We start from the raw sequence: 20,862 nt of genomic DNA on the forward strand, positions 1-20,862 counted from the left end.
AATGGAAAAAAGAGAAGGAATTATTCTATCAGTAGCATTGGTAAATTTGATCATATTATTATTGCATATTATGCAGCTTGGTTTGAGAGAAGGCAGATGAAGAAGATATATTCTCCACTTTTAGAAGGATTGTTGGCTCTCTACCTTGGATTTGAATGGATTCAGGTAGAAAAGCTCCCCCACTTTGGTTCTCTTCATCTTTCTCTCATAACATTTGTGAACTGAGTGATGTGATGAATCTACAGACGGATAATATTCTCGCACCTATGATCACGCATGGGATATATTCTGCTGTTGTACTGGGGCATGGACTCTGCAAAATTCATGATCACAGGCGTAAGCTTCGTCAAAGGATCCAGCAAGTACGGGTGGAAACGAAGAACAACAATTTGTAGACCAAAGAGAAATATTTTTGACATGGCAAGAAAGGATGAACCCGAAGCTTTTTGCTCCTACCAGCAAGGGACATTCGTATGCTGGAACTCTAACTGAAGGAGTAGAAAAAGTTGAAATAATGAAGCGGGATGTAGTAATCTATCTGCAACTCTTGCTATAATCACTTCAGTAAATAAAAAGTAGTCAACTAGGAAATGTACGATCTAGGGATATTTGTGTCTGTATGTATATACTGTGTCAACATCAAAAATGCAGGCGCTAGTTTGGCTGGAGACGTAGCGGTTCGATTTGCATTAATGGATCAATTAAGTGCAAATTGATGGACTTCACAGAGATCGGTCAGCCCAAAAACTTGCAACACAAGTCCCCGTCGACATGCATTCCAAATGTTATCTTCACATACCAACTGCAGCTGCAGCAGCAGCAGCACGCGTCGAAGCATATCGGTAGAAGGATAAAGAAGAAACCTTCTTGATGCTTACCAAGCCATTCATTCTAGATTTAGCATCTGATTTCATCTGGGGGGGGGGGCGAATGAAATTATCAGGTGATAATACATTCTATTTGATTGACAAGTATGTTTGGCATCTGCTACCTCGTATGTTCATCCTGAACATAGTGAACGAAGGCTGAGCATAACTCAAAGAAAGGAACATTGATTATTCCACAAGCATAGGCAAGAAGGTTAATTATCCTATAAGCAGATAATAACATAATTCAAGCAGCATTCTATCTGATTAATATCGTGCCAAAATGAGTCAATTATCCAACTGATAAACCTTGAATACATTGGGAAGATGGGTCTGTTGGTCAATTACTATCTGCTTCCAACTGGGAAATGATGCTCACAAACACCTGAAAACCCTGGCACATGTCCGAAAATAAGCAGTACTCATTCCTGGCATGGTATGTAGCCATTATCCCTGAAAGAACATGGTTGCAGAAAATTATTAGCAATAAACCATCAACTAGGGGTGTTAGTCTAAAGACCCGAAGAAGTCAGTAAGATCCTTGGGATAATACTGTATTCTGGGGAATTATAAAAAAAATACATGTACAAATAATGTTCCTCTTTTACAGCAATATGTTGACAGAAGTTTCAATTCTAACAGAAGCAAAAAAAGCTAAGCAGTGAACTGAAAATGTCGCAAACAAAAAAAACCAAGTTTTGTCACTTGTTATTTCGTCTAAATACTTTATCATAACTAATTCACTATAAAGAACGAAAAATAGGAGTGAGTAGTACAATGATATATCTGAATAATTTCCATAAGATAGATAGCTTAATCAGGTTCTACTAAAAAATGAAACCAAAATTCAAAATATTCTTTTTAAGTTTTAACAAAACACACATTACCATATCCAGAAGTCTGAACATCAAAACCTTCATCCTGGCAACAAGAAAACAATGTCATTTTGTAATCAGAACTAGTGAAGGGTATAAAGGAAAAAAGAATCCAAACCTGCAATTCTCGAATCAAGGGCAGACTTCCAGTTATCGAGTAAGGCTTCACGTGACCAAGTACTTCCTCTGTTGCTTTGCACAAAACACGGAATCCACGAGAATCAAGATTACAAGCAACTCCGGAGGTCATAGCCTCATCAAAAGTGATTGTAAGCCTACAAAGCACCGAAAGATATGCACTCCAGTAAGCAATCTTCTAAATGTACAAACCCAAGTTGAAACAGAGAACTAGAAAGACCACATGCTAAGCTTTCAGGGTATAATAAATCTCAGCCTGATGCACACTAGATCGAGCATGCACCAAAGATCCAGGCATATTAATTTGTAGCAAAGGGAAAACAATTATCATTCATATTAATGATACAAACTATAATTTCCTTTGGAAGAAATATATTGCTTCATAGAAGTAAATCTTCACCTTCCCCTCAAATTTTCATCTGGAAGAACATATTTTGAAACAGGTCCACGCATGCCCAACTTCTCTATGTTGGCATTTATATCGTCTACATATTCCTCTAACTTCTTGACGACATCTGTAACACTGCATAAAAAAGAGAATATCTTCCATTTCCTAAACTTCTTTTTACAAATGATGAATTATATTCAAGGGAAAAAAGATGTAGTAAAAGGATTAATGTAAAGAGAGATGAACTCACTTGTAGAAAGGAGTTAATCTGCAATAAAAGGGAACAACGTGTCAAATGCCATGTTTTAACAACCAAATATTCCAGATGAAGAATGTCAAAATTATCAGGTGGAGCATAAAATAGCAATCACTGAAAAGAGTGTCACAACAACAGTACTTTCTGTACTCGTATATATTTTAAACTGTTGATGCATTGGCACCATCGTGATGCCATCATGGTGACCATGAAGAGCAAAAATAGACACTGTGGGAACCATGTGTGCATCTTTTCTGTCTTATAATGGATAATTTTTATGTGCATGTAGGGCTCATATCACAATCAACAACCAGGAGAAGCCTATTCCATTGTCTCTCCAAAGTGAAATCCAACTTGGATATTCACCTCAGTCACATGAAGTGGAAAAAGCCTGCTAAGCTATACATTGTAGCAAAAGTTTGCCTTTCATTCCATTCCAGCCCTCATATCTGACCTCAAAGTTTTCATCCAAATAGCATTTTCAACTACATAAGATAATCCTTTAGTCCATCTATGGTAATTCTAAATGAATAGTTTTGTTGCATTGACAAGATGAACAGATGTGTGGCACCTTCTCTTCTTAACAGAGTTGACTAGACCACAGGAAGGAAAAAGATGAATCTCCAAGGTACAAGACATGCAAGACAAGCACCATCAAAATGGCACCACAATAGCTTTCTGCATGGTACTTTTTGGTACTCAAGGTTTGGAAGTAATGTTAAACGAAGGCATCGACTAAAACAGAATGTGCTCTGAAGCCCATGAAAAGGATTTATATATAGACATGGAGGGGTTGCTTGTTGGTAATCTAGCCAACAGGCAAAACCTTGGAAACCACAATATAGACAAGGTTTGAGGGACTACCGCTGTTCACATGACTGGAGTCAGTCGTTAAGTCCATAAGAGCCCAACCTGGGCAAGGTCTCTTAATTTCTGATGCAAGGCTGCACAGGCCTCTCTGAGCTGAGAAAACTCTTGGTCGCGGTCCTGGTTCTGCTCTCTGAGAATAACATGGATGTCATAGAAGGCCAGGACACCATGTGTCATACCTTCTGGACCGTCTAACGGCATGTAGAAACTACCATGCTTGACTAATTAAAGAATTATTTTTTGCTTCTTTCATATACTATTTTAAATCTAAAGAACACATGCCAGTTATTTCTTCATGCAGACTCCTTTGAGAACTATGAAGTTTCAAGCATTGCTTATTGGTTGTATGAGCACCAATAAACAAGCAGGCTAATTTGTCTGACAATTAGTTGGCCTTCATGAATTCACCTCAAGCTTCTTCTTTGCAAAATTTTAAGGTAATTAGGTGTTATACCCAGTTTTCTACCTAGGGTTTATTTTGGAGATTTCTTAACTAAATCAAGGTTAAAATTAATTAAGGGCATTTTGATAATTTACCTTAGATATGGTATCCCTTCTAATTAGGTTAGGAATATATCTTGATTAAAAGTGGAGGTCGAGATTTAAAGAAAGTCTTAACTAGATTATGAGTGCAAATCAAATAAAGTTAATTAGATTATGACTCAATTAAATCAGGGTTATGGTTCCTTGGAGAGAGAGGATTTCTTTTTGCTACCCTTGGAAAACTTCGAAATGGTACTTGGAATTGAATGGTTATCAACCTTGAGTGATGTTTCTTGGAATTTTTCTAAACTAATCATGAAATTTTTTATTAATGGAAAGCAGATGATCCTAAAGGGAAGACGTGGAAGTAAGGTCACAATTGCCACTAGCCATCGAATGGTGAGGGTTCTTCAGAAGACTGCAATGATTTCTACACCGAAAGGTCGGCTCATTGCTTACACTATCACGAAGTGGAGACCCTACTTACTTGATAAACGAGTTGTGATGCGCCGCAGATATCCTGTGACTGAAGTGCTGAAAGAGAAGCTCCAAGAGTTTGATGCCGCTCAATTTTGAGGACAAGGTTGATTTGAAGGGAGAGGAACTATTAGGATCCCTTTTATTTTTCAAGCTTTAAATCATGTTTTATTAAGTTTTTCTACTCCAGTAGGAGTCGGATAAAAACTTATTTGAGATTTATTTATTTTATTAAGAGTCCAAGTCCTGATGGACTCAGGGGTGGAACTCTATAAATATGGATGTATATGTTTCTTTTCATCATCTATGAAATATTATTCTAGCCTTTGTCAAATCCTAAGAGGTCGATCCCCTCGAAGTGATCATTCCCTTTCTTTCCTCTTCTTCTTTGATAAAACCCCTAATCTTTGATAAAACCCTAGGGGTCTTATCAATTTAGTGGAAAAAACCTTGCATAAATCCTGAGATACCCACTCTGGCACCTAAGCAATTCAGAAGTTTATAAAAATCAAATATTCCTAATATTTGGAGTCATGGCACAAAATATTTGGAATCATGACTCCATAATATTGATAATTTTTTTCTAGATTAAGATACGAAATCACTTTATCTTTAACATATCTTACATATAGAGTTCAAAACCTTTCTACTCCCTCTATATAAGTTGTTAATCAAATATAATTAAAAATAGATAAAATAAATATTATCATTTATTGCTTTTAGATCTTCTCCTAAGGCAATCCAAGTGCTTTATATTTGATGAATATACCCCAAACACTTCCTACCCTTATCTTTTTAACCTTATCACCTGCTGAAACACAAGTTTGTAACCGGAGCCATATCTAGACACACTCAAGGCTACCTACTTAAGACTACCTACAATGTTTTTACTTAGAATCAAACAACATTGACACAAGCACGAATGGACAGACCCCAAAACAACCACAAAGTTAATATTTCTTAAATCAAACTTATACTGTACAGGAGAAATCTAGAGAACTAGATGTCCTCCATACAAGCTTACAAGACTTGAAAATTTAAAAGATGTGTCCCTTCAAGTCCTTGAGATGTCATCTCTCAACACCTTATAGTTAATGATAAAGAAAGAAGATAGATTTATTACTTTGAAAGAAGGGATATTGTACAAGATAGATTTAAACAATTTTAAATCTAAATGGAAGACCTTGTACAAGCATACCACTTTACTAGTAGGTTTGAGTTTTGAACAGTGATTTAAAAAGCACTAGGCGCTCGCCCGAGCGAAGCGAGACGCTAAAATATAAAAATATAAAATATAATTAATATATTTATTTAAATAAAAAATATGTTATTAAATTAAGAAAATCGAGTACAAAATCATAATGTCATATTAATAAAAAGTCTCAAAAATCAAAACAATAAAATTTTACATCAAATCTATTGAGTTGCTCTATATACTTGCCATTTATTCTGAAACCTAACAATAATTTTAAATAAATAAAAATTATTAGTATTAAAATCAAAATAATATATTATTAATCTAATAAATAAAAATACTATTATTAGTATACAGTTAGCAGTATACTGTTAATATACTATTAACAATATAGTGAGAAGAGTGTGAGAAGACCGAGGCTGCTAAGGCAACGACAGTAGTAGCGGGAGCGAGAGCGGGAGCGGTGAGCGATAGCGGGAGTGGGAGCAGGAGCTACGAGCGGCAGCGGGAGTGGGAGTGGGAGCGGGAGCTGCGAGCGACGACAACAGAGATGAGCGACGATTGTGGCAGCGGCGAGTAGCGACAGTGGTAGCGGCAGCAGAGAGCAGCGACAGCGGAGAAGAAATCTCGACGGCAAAATCGCGAGTGTTAGGGTTGGGGAAGTCGGGAAAATCGTGAGAGGGAGCCTATCAGTGATTTAGTTGGTTCGATTGAACCAACTAAAGCACTGGAGACCGAACCAGACGTAAAACACTGGTTCGGTCGCCTGGTTTAACCCGGGCACTCGCCCGAAGCGCTCGGCGCCTGGGCTCAGGCGAGCGCCTAGGCGGTGCCTCGTTGAAGTGAGGCGCTTGGACATGAAGCGAGGCGCACGGGCCTCGCCTCGCCTCGCCCGAGCGCCTATTGAAATCACTGGTTTTGAAAGGGATTTAGAAACGATTAGCTGATATGGCAAAAGCAATACATCAACAAATAACTGTGATAGGATAAAAGCATAACCCAAAATCAGAAACCAGTACTATCTTATATCATTGAAAGACCAAAATATAAACAACAGGACAAGTTGACTCTTAGGTGTTTCTAGAGAAGGTATAGTCTACACATCTAGTCATAAAAGGCACATGAAACCCTTCACATTTCAGTATGAAAAAAGAACATGCCTCACATCTCCTGATATTGTACATTCAGCTGGAATCTGATTGATGCCACCTCCAGGATCTGCAATGCACCATATATAAGAAGCATACAACGAATCATGTAAAAATTGCTTGTGTCCTGTCAGCATTAGGAACTTACAACTCCCACTAATTTACTATGGCTTTGATGAGGAAGTTAATACGAGTTAGGGTTCTGGACTTACAACTCCATTGGGTTGGTTTCATTGTTGAAGGTGTGGCAAATCCATAAACCTCTTCTTTGGGATGTGGAGGGAAGTCCATGTAAAATCTCAGCTGAATCTCTTTAAAGGCTTCCATGGCCAACTCCAATGGATTGATTGCCTGCAGTATTCATTTAGAAGAATAAGTCGGCTTTCATAGAATATCAGTTGAACATTTACCACTCATGGAATCTATTTAAATACATCTCCTCATTGATATCTATAGATTTGTAAAATGGGAAAAATCTCAGAGATAACTTTCTAAAAATGGTTGTTAAAATTGGGTTTATTAGTGTCCAAGTATTCTACACTTATAGAAATCTGATCTCATTATGTATCTCTCTTTTTCCAACAGAGTACTGGAGATAGTTATTTATAACTACTCTTAATGTGCAAATTTTAGAGTTATTAATTTGGTGAACATGAATAATATATTCCTCGGTAGAACCTTCCTCAAATAGGCAATGGCTCAAATTAAATGCCATAGTGTTCCCTTCTTGATCAACAGTCTCCATAAAAATAAGGAGTTACTTGTCTTTTTGTGATTTCTCAGAAATCTTCCAGCCAAAACAAAGATATTACCTAGACAAAGGAGCATTTTATGCTATAAAAAGACTGCAACAAGACTATCATTAGTCCTGATTTGGATATTTTATGTAGCTGACAGTACCTTGTGCGGGAGACCACTGTGGAAAAGTTTCCCAGTAGCCCGCAGCCTCCATGCTATCATTCCCCCAGTACCAATACAGGGTTGCTTATCTGCCGTATCGATCCAGAACCTACAGGGTAAACCAACACATTGAACCGGGAAAAAGAACCAAAGGAAAGACAACAATAACAACCCAAATGACGGAAACAACCACAACTTACAAAGGTCCGGCCTTTAGCTTATCAAGCAACCCATCTTTGACCAGGGCATCCACACCGACCCCCAACACTGACGAGTTTTCCTCGTTTGCAATGAACACGGCCACCACAGTGTTCTTAAGTTCAGGCTTCGTCTCCCCAAGCCTTCGCATCAGCTGCGTCACCAGCGCCACGTGCCCAAGGCAGTCGGTAGTCCCCCGGCCCCGAAGCTTATCCCCATCCACGCTCAGTGAAAAGGGATCGAACTCCTACGGAAGGAAGGGGAAAAAGAATCAATACTTTAGATTAGAATTAGGATTTCGAACAAGAAAAAGGAAGCATTGGGATCAGCGAGAAAAGAAGGCGCGGACCCAGTCGGTGGGATCGGCAGTGACGACGTCCATGTGGCAGCCAACGAAGGAGATGATGCGGGCAGGGTCGGAGCCAGGGTACTCGACGATGACGTTGCCGCGGCCCTCAGCGTAGGCGATGTGGGAGACGACGAGGGGGCCGCCGCCGGTGGAGGTGCTGAGGGGGAGGAGGGAGTCGAGGACGTGGCGGGCGACGCGGTCCTCCTTGGGGATCAAATCCGGGGGATTGTTCTGGACGTGGCGGGCCTCGCCGATGATCTTGGAGAGGAGGGTGACGTAGGAGCCGCGATCGAGCTCGCCCAGCACCTCCTTCAGAGCAAACGTTGAGGAAGAAGACGCCATGGCAAGGTATTGGATTCCACGGAGGAAACGCGAGAAAGATTTAAAGCATCAGGCGAATGCGAGAGAGATTCTGAACGCGAACTTGTGATCTACGCAAGAGTCAAAAGGTGACCTAAAACCCGAATCCGACAGGAAATCTCAGTGTCCAAACATCGCTTTGGATGCCTTCGTTGTCGGATTCGGATCACATATCATGTTGAATATTAGATATTTCCAACGACGATAAGCGACAGATGGTGTCCTGTGCGAGGATAGATCAGAAGACCTCCTCCCTTCATCGCTGCTGCTACGCTACCTCTCCTCCGCTGCGGGCGGCGATGGTACTACTCTGTGCTTCCACATCTCCCACTATCTCCATTCCCCACCCTCTTTTCTCCCCACTTAAACCCCCCGCCACCTTCCTCTGCCACTCCTCTAAAACCTCGGCTGTGACTGCAAGCAGCCCAACTGCCGACCAGACCCCATCCTCCTCCTCCCTCTCCGACCAACTCCTCCCTCTCTCCCTCACCCTCCTCACCTCCCAACCCACATCACCCTCAGCCACCGTTGCCCCTCCTCCTCGGCTTCCTGCAAAGCCCACCTGGACCAATCCATCCAAGCCCCGGCCCACCGTCCTCGCCCTCCGCCGCCAACCCCGCCCACCCTTCTCGCACAACCCCTCCCTCCGCCCCCTAACCGCACTCTCCCGCACCCTCCGTCTCTCCCCCGACCTCCCCTCTGCCCTCTCCGCTGCCTTCCCCCCTGGTCATTCCCCCTCCCGCGACGACGCCCTCCTACTCCTCAACTCCCTTCGCTCCTGGCAGAAGTCTCTCCAGTTCCTCGACTTCCTCAGGTCCCTCCCCGACTTCCCCCTCGACACCATTTTCTACAACGTCGTCCTCAAATCCCTCCGCGCTGGCCACCAGTGGCACCACGTCGAGCGCCTCGCCGGTGAGATGATCGACGCCTCCGTCCCGCTTGATAATATCACCTACTCCACCATCATCACCGCCGCCAAGCGCTGCCGCCGCTTCGACGGCGCCCTTCGTTGGTTCGAGCGCATGTACCGCACCGGCCTCATGCCTGACGAGGTCACCTACTCCGCCGTCCTCGATGTCTACGCTCGGCTGGGCCACCGGGAGGAGGTCGTTACCCTCTACGAGCGCGCCTGCGCCAGTGGATGGCGCCCCGACGCCGTCGCCTTCTCGGTGCTCGGCAAGATGTTCGGGGAGGCGGGCGACTACGATGGGATCCGCTACGTGCTCAAGGAGATGAAGGACCTGGGCGTGAAACCGAACGCCGTGGTCTACAACACCCTGATCCAGGCGACTGGCAAGGCCGGGAAGCCCGGCCTGGCTAGGAGCCTGTTCGAGGAGATGGTCGCGGCAGGGCTGTCGCCGAACGAGAAGACGCTCACCTCCCTGATCAAGATCTACGGCAAGGCAAGGTGGAGCAGGGACGCGTTGGAGTTGTGGGAGCGGATGAAGAGCAACAGATGGCCCATGGACTTCATCCTCTACAATACGTTGCTTAGCATGTGCGCAGATCTTGGATTGGAGGAGGAGGCGGAGAAGCTGTTCGAGGATATGCGGCGGCCGGATCGGTACGCTCGACCGGACAGTTGGAGCTACACGGCGATGATCAATATATACGGGAGCGGTGGAAAGCCCGACAGAGCCGTGAAGATGTTCGAAGAAATGCTGGAGAAGGGGGTGGAGCTAAACGTGATGAGCTGCACTTGCTTGATCCAATGCCTGGGGAAAGCCAGAAGGATCGGGGACGCCGTGAGGGTGTTCGAGACGGCAACGGAGAGGGGCATACGACCCGATGATCGGCTGTGCGGGTGCTTGCTCTCGGTCGCAGCTGTGTGTGAAGAAGGGGGGGAGACCGACATGGTGCTGGGTTGCCTGAAGAAGGCGAACAACAGGCTGGTTGGGCTGCTGAAGATGCTCCGCGATGAACAAGTTGGCTTTGGCGAGATCAAGGACGAGTTCCGAGGGATAATGAATGAGGCTGCCGTCGAAGTGCGCAGACCATTCTGCAACTGCTTGATAGATATATGCAGGAATCAGGGGCATCCTTCCCGGAGGGCCAACGAGCTTCTGCATCTGGGAAACCTTTATGGGTTGTATCCTGGTTTGCATGCAAGGAAGTCGGAGGAGTGGTCACTAGACCTTCGATCGTTGTCGGTGGGCGCAGCTAAAACTGCTTTCGAAGAGTGGATGAAGAGTTTATGGGATTCGGTGGTGGAGGAGGAGGAAGTATTGCCTTTTTCCTTCTCCGTCTATACTGGCTCAGGAACTCACAAGTTCTCTCAGGGATTGGCCAGCTCTTTTACCTCGCATTTGAACCAAGTGGCTGCACCCTTCCGGCAGGTTGAGGACAAGTGTGGTAGTTTTGTTGCTTCCAAAGAGGATCTGGTCTCATGGTTACGGGCCACATTTTCACCTGCAGTTGTCAATGCATAGGGTGTAAGGCACCCCCCCGGTCTGATAGTTCACGAATATATTATTGTTATGTGTTAATTTCTTCTGTATTTCAAAGTTTTTGTCAATGCTGATGAAGTTCCCATGCAAGAAGAACATGTTTGAAATGCAAATGCTGTATGTTTAATCAATCTGGGGCACAAGGTCAAGATTCATAATAGAATTAATTACCACTGTGGCAGTTCAAACGCAATTTCCTCTGTTCCTGATGTCTTTTCATTTCATCATTTAAATCTAAAACTAGTTTTTCTAGCCAAAATATGAGACTAGAAAAAATGATTGTAAGATATATCACATTAGCCAAAACATGAAGAAATTTCACATTAGCTACTTATCTTTGTATGATCAAAGGGTGTCGAGACCAAGTTGAGGATGTTAATTTTCACCAGTTCAGCAGCCTCCAGTCCATTCATCCTTCTCACACTTTAACATCACAGTGGCATGATTCTAATGTGGCTAATCTCATACACATGCAAACATAAGAAATTGACCAACCTCAAAAAAATCTAAGATTTTCCTGAAAGAACTAGGAGAGTGTTAGTAGCGTACGTAGTCAATCATCACCATTATTGTTCTTGGCAGTCAAGGCATCAGATTAAAAGGAATACTCAGCTCACAAATTGCTAATGTAGCAAGAAAAACACATCGTGCTGTCATATTGTCTCACGATTTCAGATCCAATGGACAAAAACATATATAATTTGGTCAAATAATGGTTTCAAAACATATTGTGCTGTCAATCAATAATGCTTTGTGATTCAGCAGCCAAACGAGAGATGTACCAAATGTAGATTGATGAACTGCACAAATATTCCAGAGTAGCAAAGAAGACGAACCTTATGCAAGAAAAACGAGGATTAAATCCTGGTCTTGCGATCAGATTAACTTGCAAGTGATGAGCTACGAGGACAGTATAACAGTGTTTCCAAAAGGAGTCACTTCATAGCTGGCATATCCAAGTTTCTTCTTAAATTACTTTGAACATCATGGCAGATCTTGACAACAAGTTTATCCTATTGATAGTGGCAAGTAAACAAGCAGCATAGATTACAAGACACAGAAATTCAGATGCCCTTAGGTCATTGCAACTTCCCATTTAACTGCCACAATTTTCTAAAGATGGTGGTCGTTGAACATCAGGAGACTGTGTATAGGAGATAGAGATCAGCTTAGATCTGTATTTCTCAGCATCTTCATTTTCCTTTTCACTGGCCATGATAACAATGGTTGAGTTCATAGGTGACGGATTTGATGTGAGGTTCATTCTTGGAACGGATTGGGAGATTGCTATCAGTAATTCTACAGTCTGTTCTTTTGTAGCCTCTGTCTTGGGTGTCACAGAGTCCATGGAGAGCCAATCGATCTGAAAAAAGAACAAAGTATTTCACCAGAGAAATTATATTTTAGAAAATTTGTTCAAAATACATTGTTATTAACCATCGCATGCAAGTAAAGCCAATTTTTCTTGGCTTCGTCAAACATCTGTCATATCTAACCCAGTTCCTGATAACCTGTGAACTACTATCAAGTACTTTTTATAAAAGCAAAATTATTTGTCAATTGATATATGAAGAATATGTAACTTCTATATCCTCTATAACCATAGCAAAAGGATTTAGTCAGTTCAAAGCCATGAAAGATAAGAAAATTTTATTTCCACAACCTGAAGAACCTCGTAGAAGATAAATGTCGATTTCACATCCTGAACAATCCTATAACTAATATAACTTAACAAATTGTAAGACGAAATTAATACATCATCAGTAATGTTAGAGAGCATGCCATCTCTATTACAAAGCTTATGTGTCACGATTTTGTAAACTACACAGTGCTGCAGTTTTAAGATTTGTAATTAGGCATGCAAGGCCAATGGCAACTTTAGCCGTTCATTTAGGAAAATAGTCAAATGGGTGCCTACCATCCTCACCATACCTAGAGTCTCCAACTAAATGAACTTGTTAAGTAAAATTTTGGTTGTCAAAGTTGGATGATGATTCGAAGCCAACTGGGGTCCTCCACCTTTATCCCATGATTTACTAACCAATTTATCTTCATTCACTTCCAAGTTATCCCGCGACTTACAAAACTATGTTGGGGATATTCTTGACGAGGCCCCTTCGAATCTTAAGTCAGTAATGGATTTAGAGGATTCAACTAGCCTTATCAATCGAAAAAAGTCCATCTCAAAATGCACCAGAAGAGCCCTTTAACAGTGACCTTCAAGTGTCATTAACTATGTAGTACACGTTCGTTATAAAGAAGGTGGTACACTTCTTTCAAACTTAAATGCGATCGTGGTACGTCGAACCCAAAACGTGGTAACGTCCGGCCTGCTCAGCCATGTGCTTAGGTGTTGACCATATGGATATGAGGCATTAACCATGTGACACCGATCCCTAGCATCAAGGTGCCAACTGCATGGTGCCAAAGGTTTCGACTACTCAATGCCGAGGTGTTAACCACTTGGCATAGGGGTGTCCGATGCCTTATCATAAACTTAGCTAGACTTGCGTAAGTTGTGAAGTACCCTTGCAATATCAATCTGCAAAGATCAGCCTAAGAGCAACCTCATACAGGTCCAGAAGGACATGTAAAAGAAAGTTGATTAAATTTAGATAACAAGCGATAGATAAGTCCCTATGTCTCGCAAAAAAAGATAGCTTGCAAGCAATTTAGCAAACACTTGGTGTGCAAAAAGAGAAAAGAAATGAAATAAAAACAAGGATTTTAGAAAGCAAAAGAACAATCACAAGTCCACAAATGACCGCTCACTCAAGTGTCGGGATAAAAGGCAAGTTCTCGTACACTTTATATGCAAACTTGTTTATCTAAACATAACCCAACATTACCATGGCATCAAGGGGCCAAGACAGCTGATGTTTTGCATCACACCATAACCTACAAAATACATGTCATGGCACACAAAAACTGAATCATTTTTGAGTAATTTTGCCTAATTTGACGAGTGATCGTTGTGCAGCTTCACAAACTGCTTCTGTTAAACAAAACCAAGCAAAAAATACACAGAAATAAAGCAAAACACGTTGTCAAACAATTGTACAAGCAAATATAAGCGATAAATAGTCCGTTAACGAAGGTGTTAATGGCATGCGACGACCATCCATGACATTCTCTCCCGCTTAATCTATAGATGCCCTCTTCGACGATTGTTGGTAAGCTTTAATGATTGCTTTTTCACGATATAGGACGTCTTCGAGCTCCCAATTGGCTTCTCATTTTGCGAAGCTTTTGTCACTTCGTTAAGTACTCGATCTGCTCTGCTCCATTAGGTAGCTTTGTCCTACGATCTAGTAGAATGGCTTCAACTTGCTTTTCAAAAGAGGCTTAGATGGGGGTAGCCGAGTTGAAACATCTCTAGAAGCATATTGCGGATCTGCGTAATAGGCTTTCAAGTTCCTCATGTAGAATACATTGTGAATTTTGAGCCATGTCGAAAGCTGCAACTTGTAGGTGATATTGCCTACCTTGTTGATGATTAGGAATGACCCTTCATATTTGTGCATCAATCCCTTGTGCAATTTCTGCCTGAAGAATATGAGTGATGCTAGTTGGAGCTTCACCAGCACCAAGTCTCCAATCTTGAACTATCGTAGCTACCTTCATAAATCTGCTCACTTTTTTATCTTTTTGGTTGACTTCTCCAAGTATGTCCACGCAAAATATGTATTTCGATATCATTCCTTTACAAAGTGATATGTTGATGGACTACTCACAATATACCTGATCATCAAAGTGTGAGAAGTTGACGGCTGTTGTTGAATGGACTCTTGTTGGATACAGAGTTTCACTATAAGTTGGTTGTAGGAGGATTAGGCTATGTCCAACAACTTTACACAATCTCGTTGGTTGGCACTCACGTAATGCCGAAGGTATTGCTCAAAGAGTGAGTTTATTCTTTCAGTTTGGTCATCCGTCAGGGATAGAGGCTTATGAAGAAGTATAGCTTGGGTCCTAACAACTTAATAACTCGGTCCAAAACAGTCTCAAGAATCGCACATCTTAGTCACTAATTATGTTGTCCGGAACTCCCTAATGCTTCACCACATTCTTCATCATCAACTTGGCTGCCTCCTCTACTAAGCATCATAGGGGTGCAACAATGAGTGTTGCATGCTTTGAAGACCAATCGATCATCACAAGTATCGATCCAAGTCTCCTTATCGCCAACAAGCTTCATACGAAGTCCAAGTAAATGCTCTACTATGGCTTCTCTAGTATGGGCAAAGGCTCTAAAAGACCCACTAGCGTTCGTTGCACCATTGGCATGTGAGGCACGTCCGAATATACTCCACCATATTGGTCCCCATTTTTTACCAATAGAAGGCCCTCTCCATGAGAGCCAGAGTTCTGTGAATACTGGGACGCCCTATCCAAAGGGACCGTGATACTCTCTTAAGTGTTAACGCCAATATAAATGAGTCCCTCTTCGACTTAAGATCATCATGTCTTGCTTTCCTTAATCAGTTGCATCAAGGTTACTACCCGAGACTCATTATACAATCCATCCCTAATCTTGGAAAGGAAGTTGAATTCTAACTAAATCGCTTGACCTCCGCCTTCCGGTTGCACTATATTCACTAACGCCACTTTTCTGCTCAAGGCATTGGCCACGACATTTGCTCTTCAGAGCTTGTACTCCATTGTCATGTCAAACTCAACTAAGAGGTCCTACCATCGTGCGTACTTTAGGGAGATTTTCTTTTGAGTTTGAAAGTAATTCAGTGTAATATTGTCCCTCCTCAGCACAAATCGCATTCTAAGAAAGTAGGTGCTTTAGAACTATAAATGAGACCTTTGCTTCGCAATTCATCTAATTGCTTCCTGAGCTCTACCAACTCAAGGGGACCATGCGGTTTGGAGGTCTCAAGTGGCATAACATCCACAGACTCCTTCAAAACGTTCGCCACCACCATAGGTTCTTGAGCGATCTCCTTATCAAGTAAATCTAACTTTATTGCAGCTACGAAAGTTAGTTCTCCCTTGCGCACCCCTTTCTTCCATTGTAACACTAAGAGTTGTTGCAGGTCCTTAGTTCCTCCTCAAGAAACTGGAACCACTTAAGAGTCATTGTCGCCCATCAGGCACAAAGAGTTTAGGAACAACATTGGCACTATGTTGGTCGTATGCATGAACTTCATTCTAAGAATCACTTGGAAGTCATCTAACGACACTGTCATTAAGTTAGTGCTTCCGCTCCACGTTCCGATTTTGATAGGGACACCCTTTGCTAACCCAAATATCTATTGTTCTCCAAGTTCACAACCTTCATTCGACTTGGGCTCTTCTCCAAATTCAGCCCTAGTTGCCTTACTTCCTTATCGATGATAAAATTGTGGGTAGTATTCATGTCCACCATCGCACAGATTATTCGGCCATTGAGCTTGATGTCTACATACATAAGCTCGTTGCTCCCTATTTTGTGTTGCCTTGTCTTCGCGTGCTCGTCCACTTCACCCCACAACACATGCAACAAACGCATTGCTCTTATGTGGAGTCCTTGCGACTCTTCATCATGGCTACTAGATTCTAAGCTGCTTAACTAAGGGTGATAGTCTTGTTCTTGTCCAAATGGGGGGATGGATTGATGCTATTAGCACATTGAGCACCTCCTTTTGTGGGGACTCTCTTACCAAGTGCGACCCGCCACACAAGAAGCATTTTTCGGGCTTTAGGGCTTTTCATTTTGAACTTTGCCTCTTTTTTGAACTCATCCTCTTCTGTTCAGTAGTAGTCTTCTTCTCTCGGGCATTCGGGCTTTAGGGCTTTAGGGCTTTGCATTTTGAACTTTGCATGTCCAGCATCAATGTTGAGAACTACTTCATATAGTACCAAATAGAAGTGTTTTGGCAGAGTTGTCTAAGTTTCTGTCGTGCGACGAACTCAGTGTTATTAGGTAGGAACTGAGTTTGCAACTCCCGCTTCCAGTCTTCCCATGTAACCGCTCAGCACCGACCTTATTGGATCTTTTCCCACTATGTTTGCCACAAGAGTTTTGTATCCCCATCAGATACATGGTTGATATCGAAACTCTGGTTTATACATAATCAAGCCTCGTGGCCCAAAAGTATTGTTCCATATCGAATAAAAAGTTCTCAAGTTCCTTCATATCTCTAGCATCCCCGTGGCAATGCGGCTCAGTTGCCCTCAAGTGTTATGGTGGAGCAATGTAGGTGTTGCCCTCCCACATAAAATGCTCTCATGAGCACCATAATTCTTCCTAATAGATCCACCGCGACAACTTATAGGTGTTGCATGGACTCTTGTGTGTCTTTCGTTAATCGATCGACTCGGGACTCCACGATATGTCGATCTAAGATTTCGTCTCCTCTTGCGAATTCTTTACCCTAAGGAGCCTTCTTTAGCCTTGGCAAAGTTTCTCTAAGCTCACTTCGAAGACATTGAGGTGGGTTTTCATTATCGCAAGCCTCTCCTTATGATTCTTTTACTTCACAGTTGGCACTCTAAAATGAGCTTCCTCCACTCAGAGAATTGCTAGCTTCTCGCTTGTCGTTTTGGCTATCGCACTCCTCAAGTGACTTTAGTAGCTTGAGAGCGAGTTCGCACTTGCAACCCACCTATGGTTGCTTGGGACAATAGTCCCGCTTAAACCATCTTACTTGATGCATAACGGAGCTACACCATGGAGAGAGTGTGAATCTTCATTAGTTGATCAAATCGCTTGCCCTCTTTAATATCAAATGTCACAGGCTTAGTTGGAACTACCTAAGTCATAAGACACACTTGTAATATCTTTTTACAAAGGGTCAGCCTAAGAGTATAAGTCTCAAAGGACCTGCAAAAGGAAGTTGATTAAATTTAGAAAACGAGAGACAAACGAGTCCTAACGTCTCGAAAAAAAGGGCTGCTTACCTATAATTTAGCAAACACTTGGTAAGCAAAAAGAGAGAAAAAACGGAGGAAGGCAAAACAAGGACTTTAGAAGGTAAAAGAACAGTTGTAAGTCCGCAAATGGCCGCTCAATCGGGAGTCAAAGTGTAAGGCAAGTCCACGTACTTTACATGCAAACTTTTTATCCAAACACTATCCCAAAGCCCCATCTAGTCTTGTGCCACCTGGGTGGCTACAAAGGGCTGAGATGGTTGACGTTTTGCACCACACTACAACCTACATAAAACAAATCATGGTACACGAAAACTAGGCCATTTTGGGACAATTTTGCCCAATATGGCAAGCAATCGTTGTGCAACTTCATAAATTGCTTCTGCTTACAAAAATTCAAACAAACACACACAAAAACAAGGCAAAACATGCTGTCAAACAATTGTACAAACAAACATAGGTGACGAATGGTCCATTTACGAAGGTGTTGTGGGCGCACAATGATCGTCCGTGATAGCCTGGCATCAAGGTGTCAACCATGTGGCTCTGAAAGTGTTTGCCACTTTGTATCGAGGTTTTCAACCACCTAGCACCAAAGTGTCAGTCATGTGGTGTTGAGGTGTCGGCCTTATAATCATTCCTATATGAGAACTATTTGCAGAATAATTATGTTTTAGTTTGTCAGAACAGGATCAGAAAGAAAACTTAGTGATGGTAAAAGATCAATGTAGTTGATTCAAAATTATTGAAACTACGTGGCTCCTTGATGTTCTGTAGTAAAATATGATAAATAACAAATCTAGAAGAAAACCAATCTTAGTAACTGCTAGTGAGATCCTGAACAAAAGGATGCCATATGAGAGAAAAGTCTGCACTAAGAGGATTTGGAACATATCATATCAACCAGCTTACCTAGTTATCCTCCCACAATTTTATAAAACTAATGATAATGAGTCAGTCATTCCATCAAAATGGATCACGACAAATGGTTACAAAATTAAACTAGCATTAGGCGTAGTGAGGGGCATGAGTACGAAATGATTACTTATGGATACAACTAAGGACACATCATAGTATAAAGTCACAATTGGATTGGATCACATGTGCATCACTACTGTGGATAAAATTATAACATCCCTAATTTAGTCCCATATCGAAAGTGAAAAAAAGACTTGAGTCCCACATTGTGTTATCATTAACACGGGTTTAAGTATGTTAGACTAGTGGATCAAACTAATCAACTTAATTGATTAGTTATCACATTCGAACGAATATTGATGCACTGTGATAACAATGCATCCTGAGATGTTTTTCTAGTATATGAGGTGATCAAAGAAGACATCAATAATGCAAACAATTTTAGCTAGTTAGAAGTTTACAGTCCATGTTGCTGTCAGCAGAATTTTATTTTTTGCATAATATTTATAATTCTCTGAAAAATCTACCAACAGGTAATTAGAATACTGGGATTAAACCCCTTTTATAAGTTGACGTCAATGAAAAAAAAAAAAATCATATCACCAAAGACCAAGACAAATTTTCGTTATTTAACCCCAACAAATGTGAAAGTCGAACCAAAAGTTCTACTGTCATCTATATGATCCACTCTAAAGAAGATGTTTTTCCTAAGGCCTTAATAGGGAGGAAAACTTCTAATGGCTAAGAAGTCACTAATGATCAAGAGTCTTCCTAACTGGCTCTCAAACCCAAATCCAAATCTCAAGCAACGTTCAATTATGATTGATGAAACTAGTGTCTTACTGAAAATTAGATATTAAAGCAAAGTGCCTCTAGACTAGATAATATAATTGGAAGCTGCAAGAAGAATTCATGTGTCTGGCGGGCATTTAACATCTCAATGAGCAAGCAAATTGGTGTTAGATACTGATGCACGCATAGAGCTCTTTCCAGATGCATATGGTCGTGCAGTCTGAAATGGGAAGAGAAGTAAGTCTCGGAAATGAGTTGAGACGTTCAACAAACAAACGCAGGTGTGCAAATATTGAGCTCGACCAAGACTAAAGTATAGTTACAGCTTCGTGATCTCCACTGTTTCAAAAGTCTTGGCTTATCTTATGGTACTACTATTTCAAATCATGCAAGGGACGCTACACTCCACAACCATCTCCATCTTGAGAATCATGAGCAAATTGTGCAAGTCAAGGCCAAACAATTAAAGACCAAGAACCTGGATAATACCATCGATCTTGAGAATCCTGTTCATATTGTGCAAGTTATGTTGCAACGGCAAACAATTAAAGAATAAGAACCCGTATAAACCCAAGAATCGGAGGGGTTTCCGAAACCCTATTACATGATCCTAATATCGAAGTAGAAAAATCTCTTAGGATCAAACTGATCCTCCCCGGAAGTTGAAATCCTCCACCACTCGTTCAAATCCATCGAGGTACCCTTTGCTGGACCACTACATCCAACAGATACATTGACCAGAAGAAGAAATTGAAAGAAGTTGCAAGAATGAAGATTGGACCGGCTCTATAAAAGAGACAATGAATCATCAAGAACAGATAACAAACCGACGATCACCATCATACAACAAGAAAACTAGAATCTTCGGGCATGGATTTCGGAAGAGATCGCTGCACACATCGAACCTGATCCTTTCCAAGAAGATTTAAACCGACAAAGATAACATATAGGGAAAAAGAGAAGAAAAAGAAACCAAAAGGAGGGGCAAAAAAAAAAGATCGAAGCCGAATAGGGGCGACGATGGATCGAAGGGGCGTACCTCGTCGTCGCTCGGATGAGGGCGGTGATGACGATGCCCTGCTCCCTGCTCCCTGCTCCCTGCGATCGGGGACAGGAAGAAGCTGTTGGTCTAACTGGGGCTGACGACCTGAAATGGTAGTATTACGGGGTCGAGTGGCCATTGTCGGAAGTGGATAAGCATTATAAATTCATGAGCCCCGAGACTTGCCGTAATCGTCTACCCGCTCATCTGCGACCGACACAACCCGCGGGACCCACATCTACCATCGATCACCAGGAAGGTAGGTCCGGACGTCTTGTTATAATCGGCAAACCGACAGC

General features: G+C 41.9%; 3 protein-coding genes and 1 long non-coding RNA gene across 6 annotated transcripts in view; 2 read left to right on the forward strand and 2 right to left on the reverse strand.

Annotated features, from left to right (window-relative positions):
* Positions 1-670, forward strand: part of LOC135627656 (uncharacterized) — a 3,362-nt gene extending 2,692 nt beyond the window's left edge. For both annotated transcript variants that reach the window (XM_065133791.1, XM_065133792.1), the window contains 2 exons: positions 77-165; positions 246-670. In XM_065133791.1, coding sequence (XP_064989863.1) covers positions 77-165; positions 246-395 — 239 coding nt within the window. In that variant the 3' untranslated portion in view covers positions 396-670. The remainder of the gene's footprint in view (positions 1-76; positions 166-245) is intronic.
* A 362-nt stretch (positions 671-1,032) lies between these two features.
* Positions 1,033-8,541, reverse strand: LOC135627658 (acetylornithine deacetylase-like). Its single transcript, XM_065133798.1, has 10 exons — positions 8,144-8,541; positions 7,797-8,041; positions 7,597-7,705; positions 6,909-7,047; positions 6,709-6,766; positions 2,518-2,535; positions 2,280-2,402; positions 1,860-2,016; positions 1,754-1,787; positions 1,033-1,319 (listed from the first exon to the last, which is right to left on the reverse strand). The coding sequence occupies exons 1-10, from the start codon at positions 8,483-8,485 to the stop codon at positions 1,207-1,209; spliced, it is 1,338 nt and encodes a 445-aa protein (XP_064989870.1). The 5' UTR covers positions 8,486-8,541; the 3' UTR covers positions 1,033-1,206.
* A 177-nt stretch (positions 8,542-8,718) lies between these two features.
* On the forward strand, positions 8,719-11,143 carry LOC135627655 (pentatricopeptide repeat-containing protein At5g46580, chloroplastic-like). Its single transcript, XM_065133790.1, has one exon. It carries the CDS (start codon positions 8,719-8,721, stop codon positions 10,930-10,932), a length of 2,214 nt encoding a protein of 737 aa, XP_064989862.1. The 3' UTR covers positions 10,933-11,143.
* Positions 11,144-11,893: 750 nt separating this feature from the next.
* LOC103970029 (uncharacterized) lies at positions 11,894-20,862 on the reverse strand. 2 transcript variants are annotated; one of them, XR_010492664.1, is made up of 3 exons: positions 20,750-20,862; positions 20,561-20,668; positions 11,894-12,313 (listed from the first exon to the last, which is right to left on the reverse strand). It is a non-coding gene; the product is annotated as an uncharacterized LOC103970029 (long non-coding RNA). The 2 variants fall into 2 exon arrangements; XR_670616.3 differs by lacking the exon at positions 20,750-20,862 and having other exon boundaries at positions 20,561-20,742.

The sequence above is a fragment of the Musa acuminata genome, chromosome BXJ2-11, assembly GCF_036884655.1.
Source record: "Musa acuminata AAA Group cultivar baxijiao chromosome BXJ2-11, Cavendish_Baxijiao_AAA, whole genome shotgun sequence".
NCBI lineage: Eukaryota > Viridiplantae > Streptophyta > Magnoliopsida > Zingiberales > Musaceae > Musa > Musa acuminata.

Excerpts from the sequence above, each read along its gene's own strand:
- LOC135627655 (XM_065133790.1), top strand. The coding sequence starts at position 8,719 with ATGGTGTCCTGTGCGAGGATAGATCAGAAGACCTCCTCCCTTCATCGC.
- LOC135627658 (XM_065133798.1), bottom strand. The coding sequence starts at position 8,485 with ATGGCGTCTTCTTCCTCAACGTTTGCTCTGAAGGAGGTGCTGGGCGAG. Across the intron at positions 7,048-7,596 it reads ACAGTGGTCTCCCGCACAAG|GCAATCAATCCATTGGAGTT; the intron begins GTACTGTCAGCT and ends TGAATACTGCAG. Across the intron at positions 2,017-2,279 it reads GATGAAAATTTGAGGGGAAG|GCTTACAATCACTTTTGATG; the intron begins GTGAAGATTTAC and ends GGTGCTTTGTAG.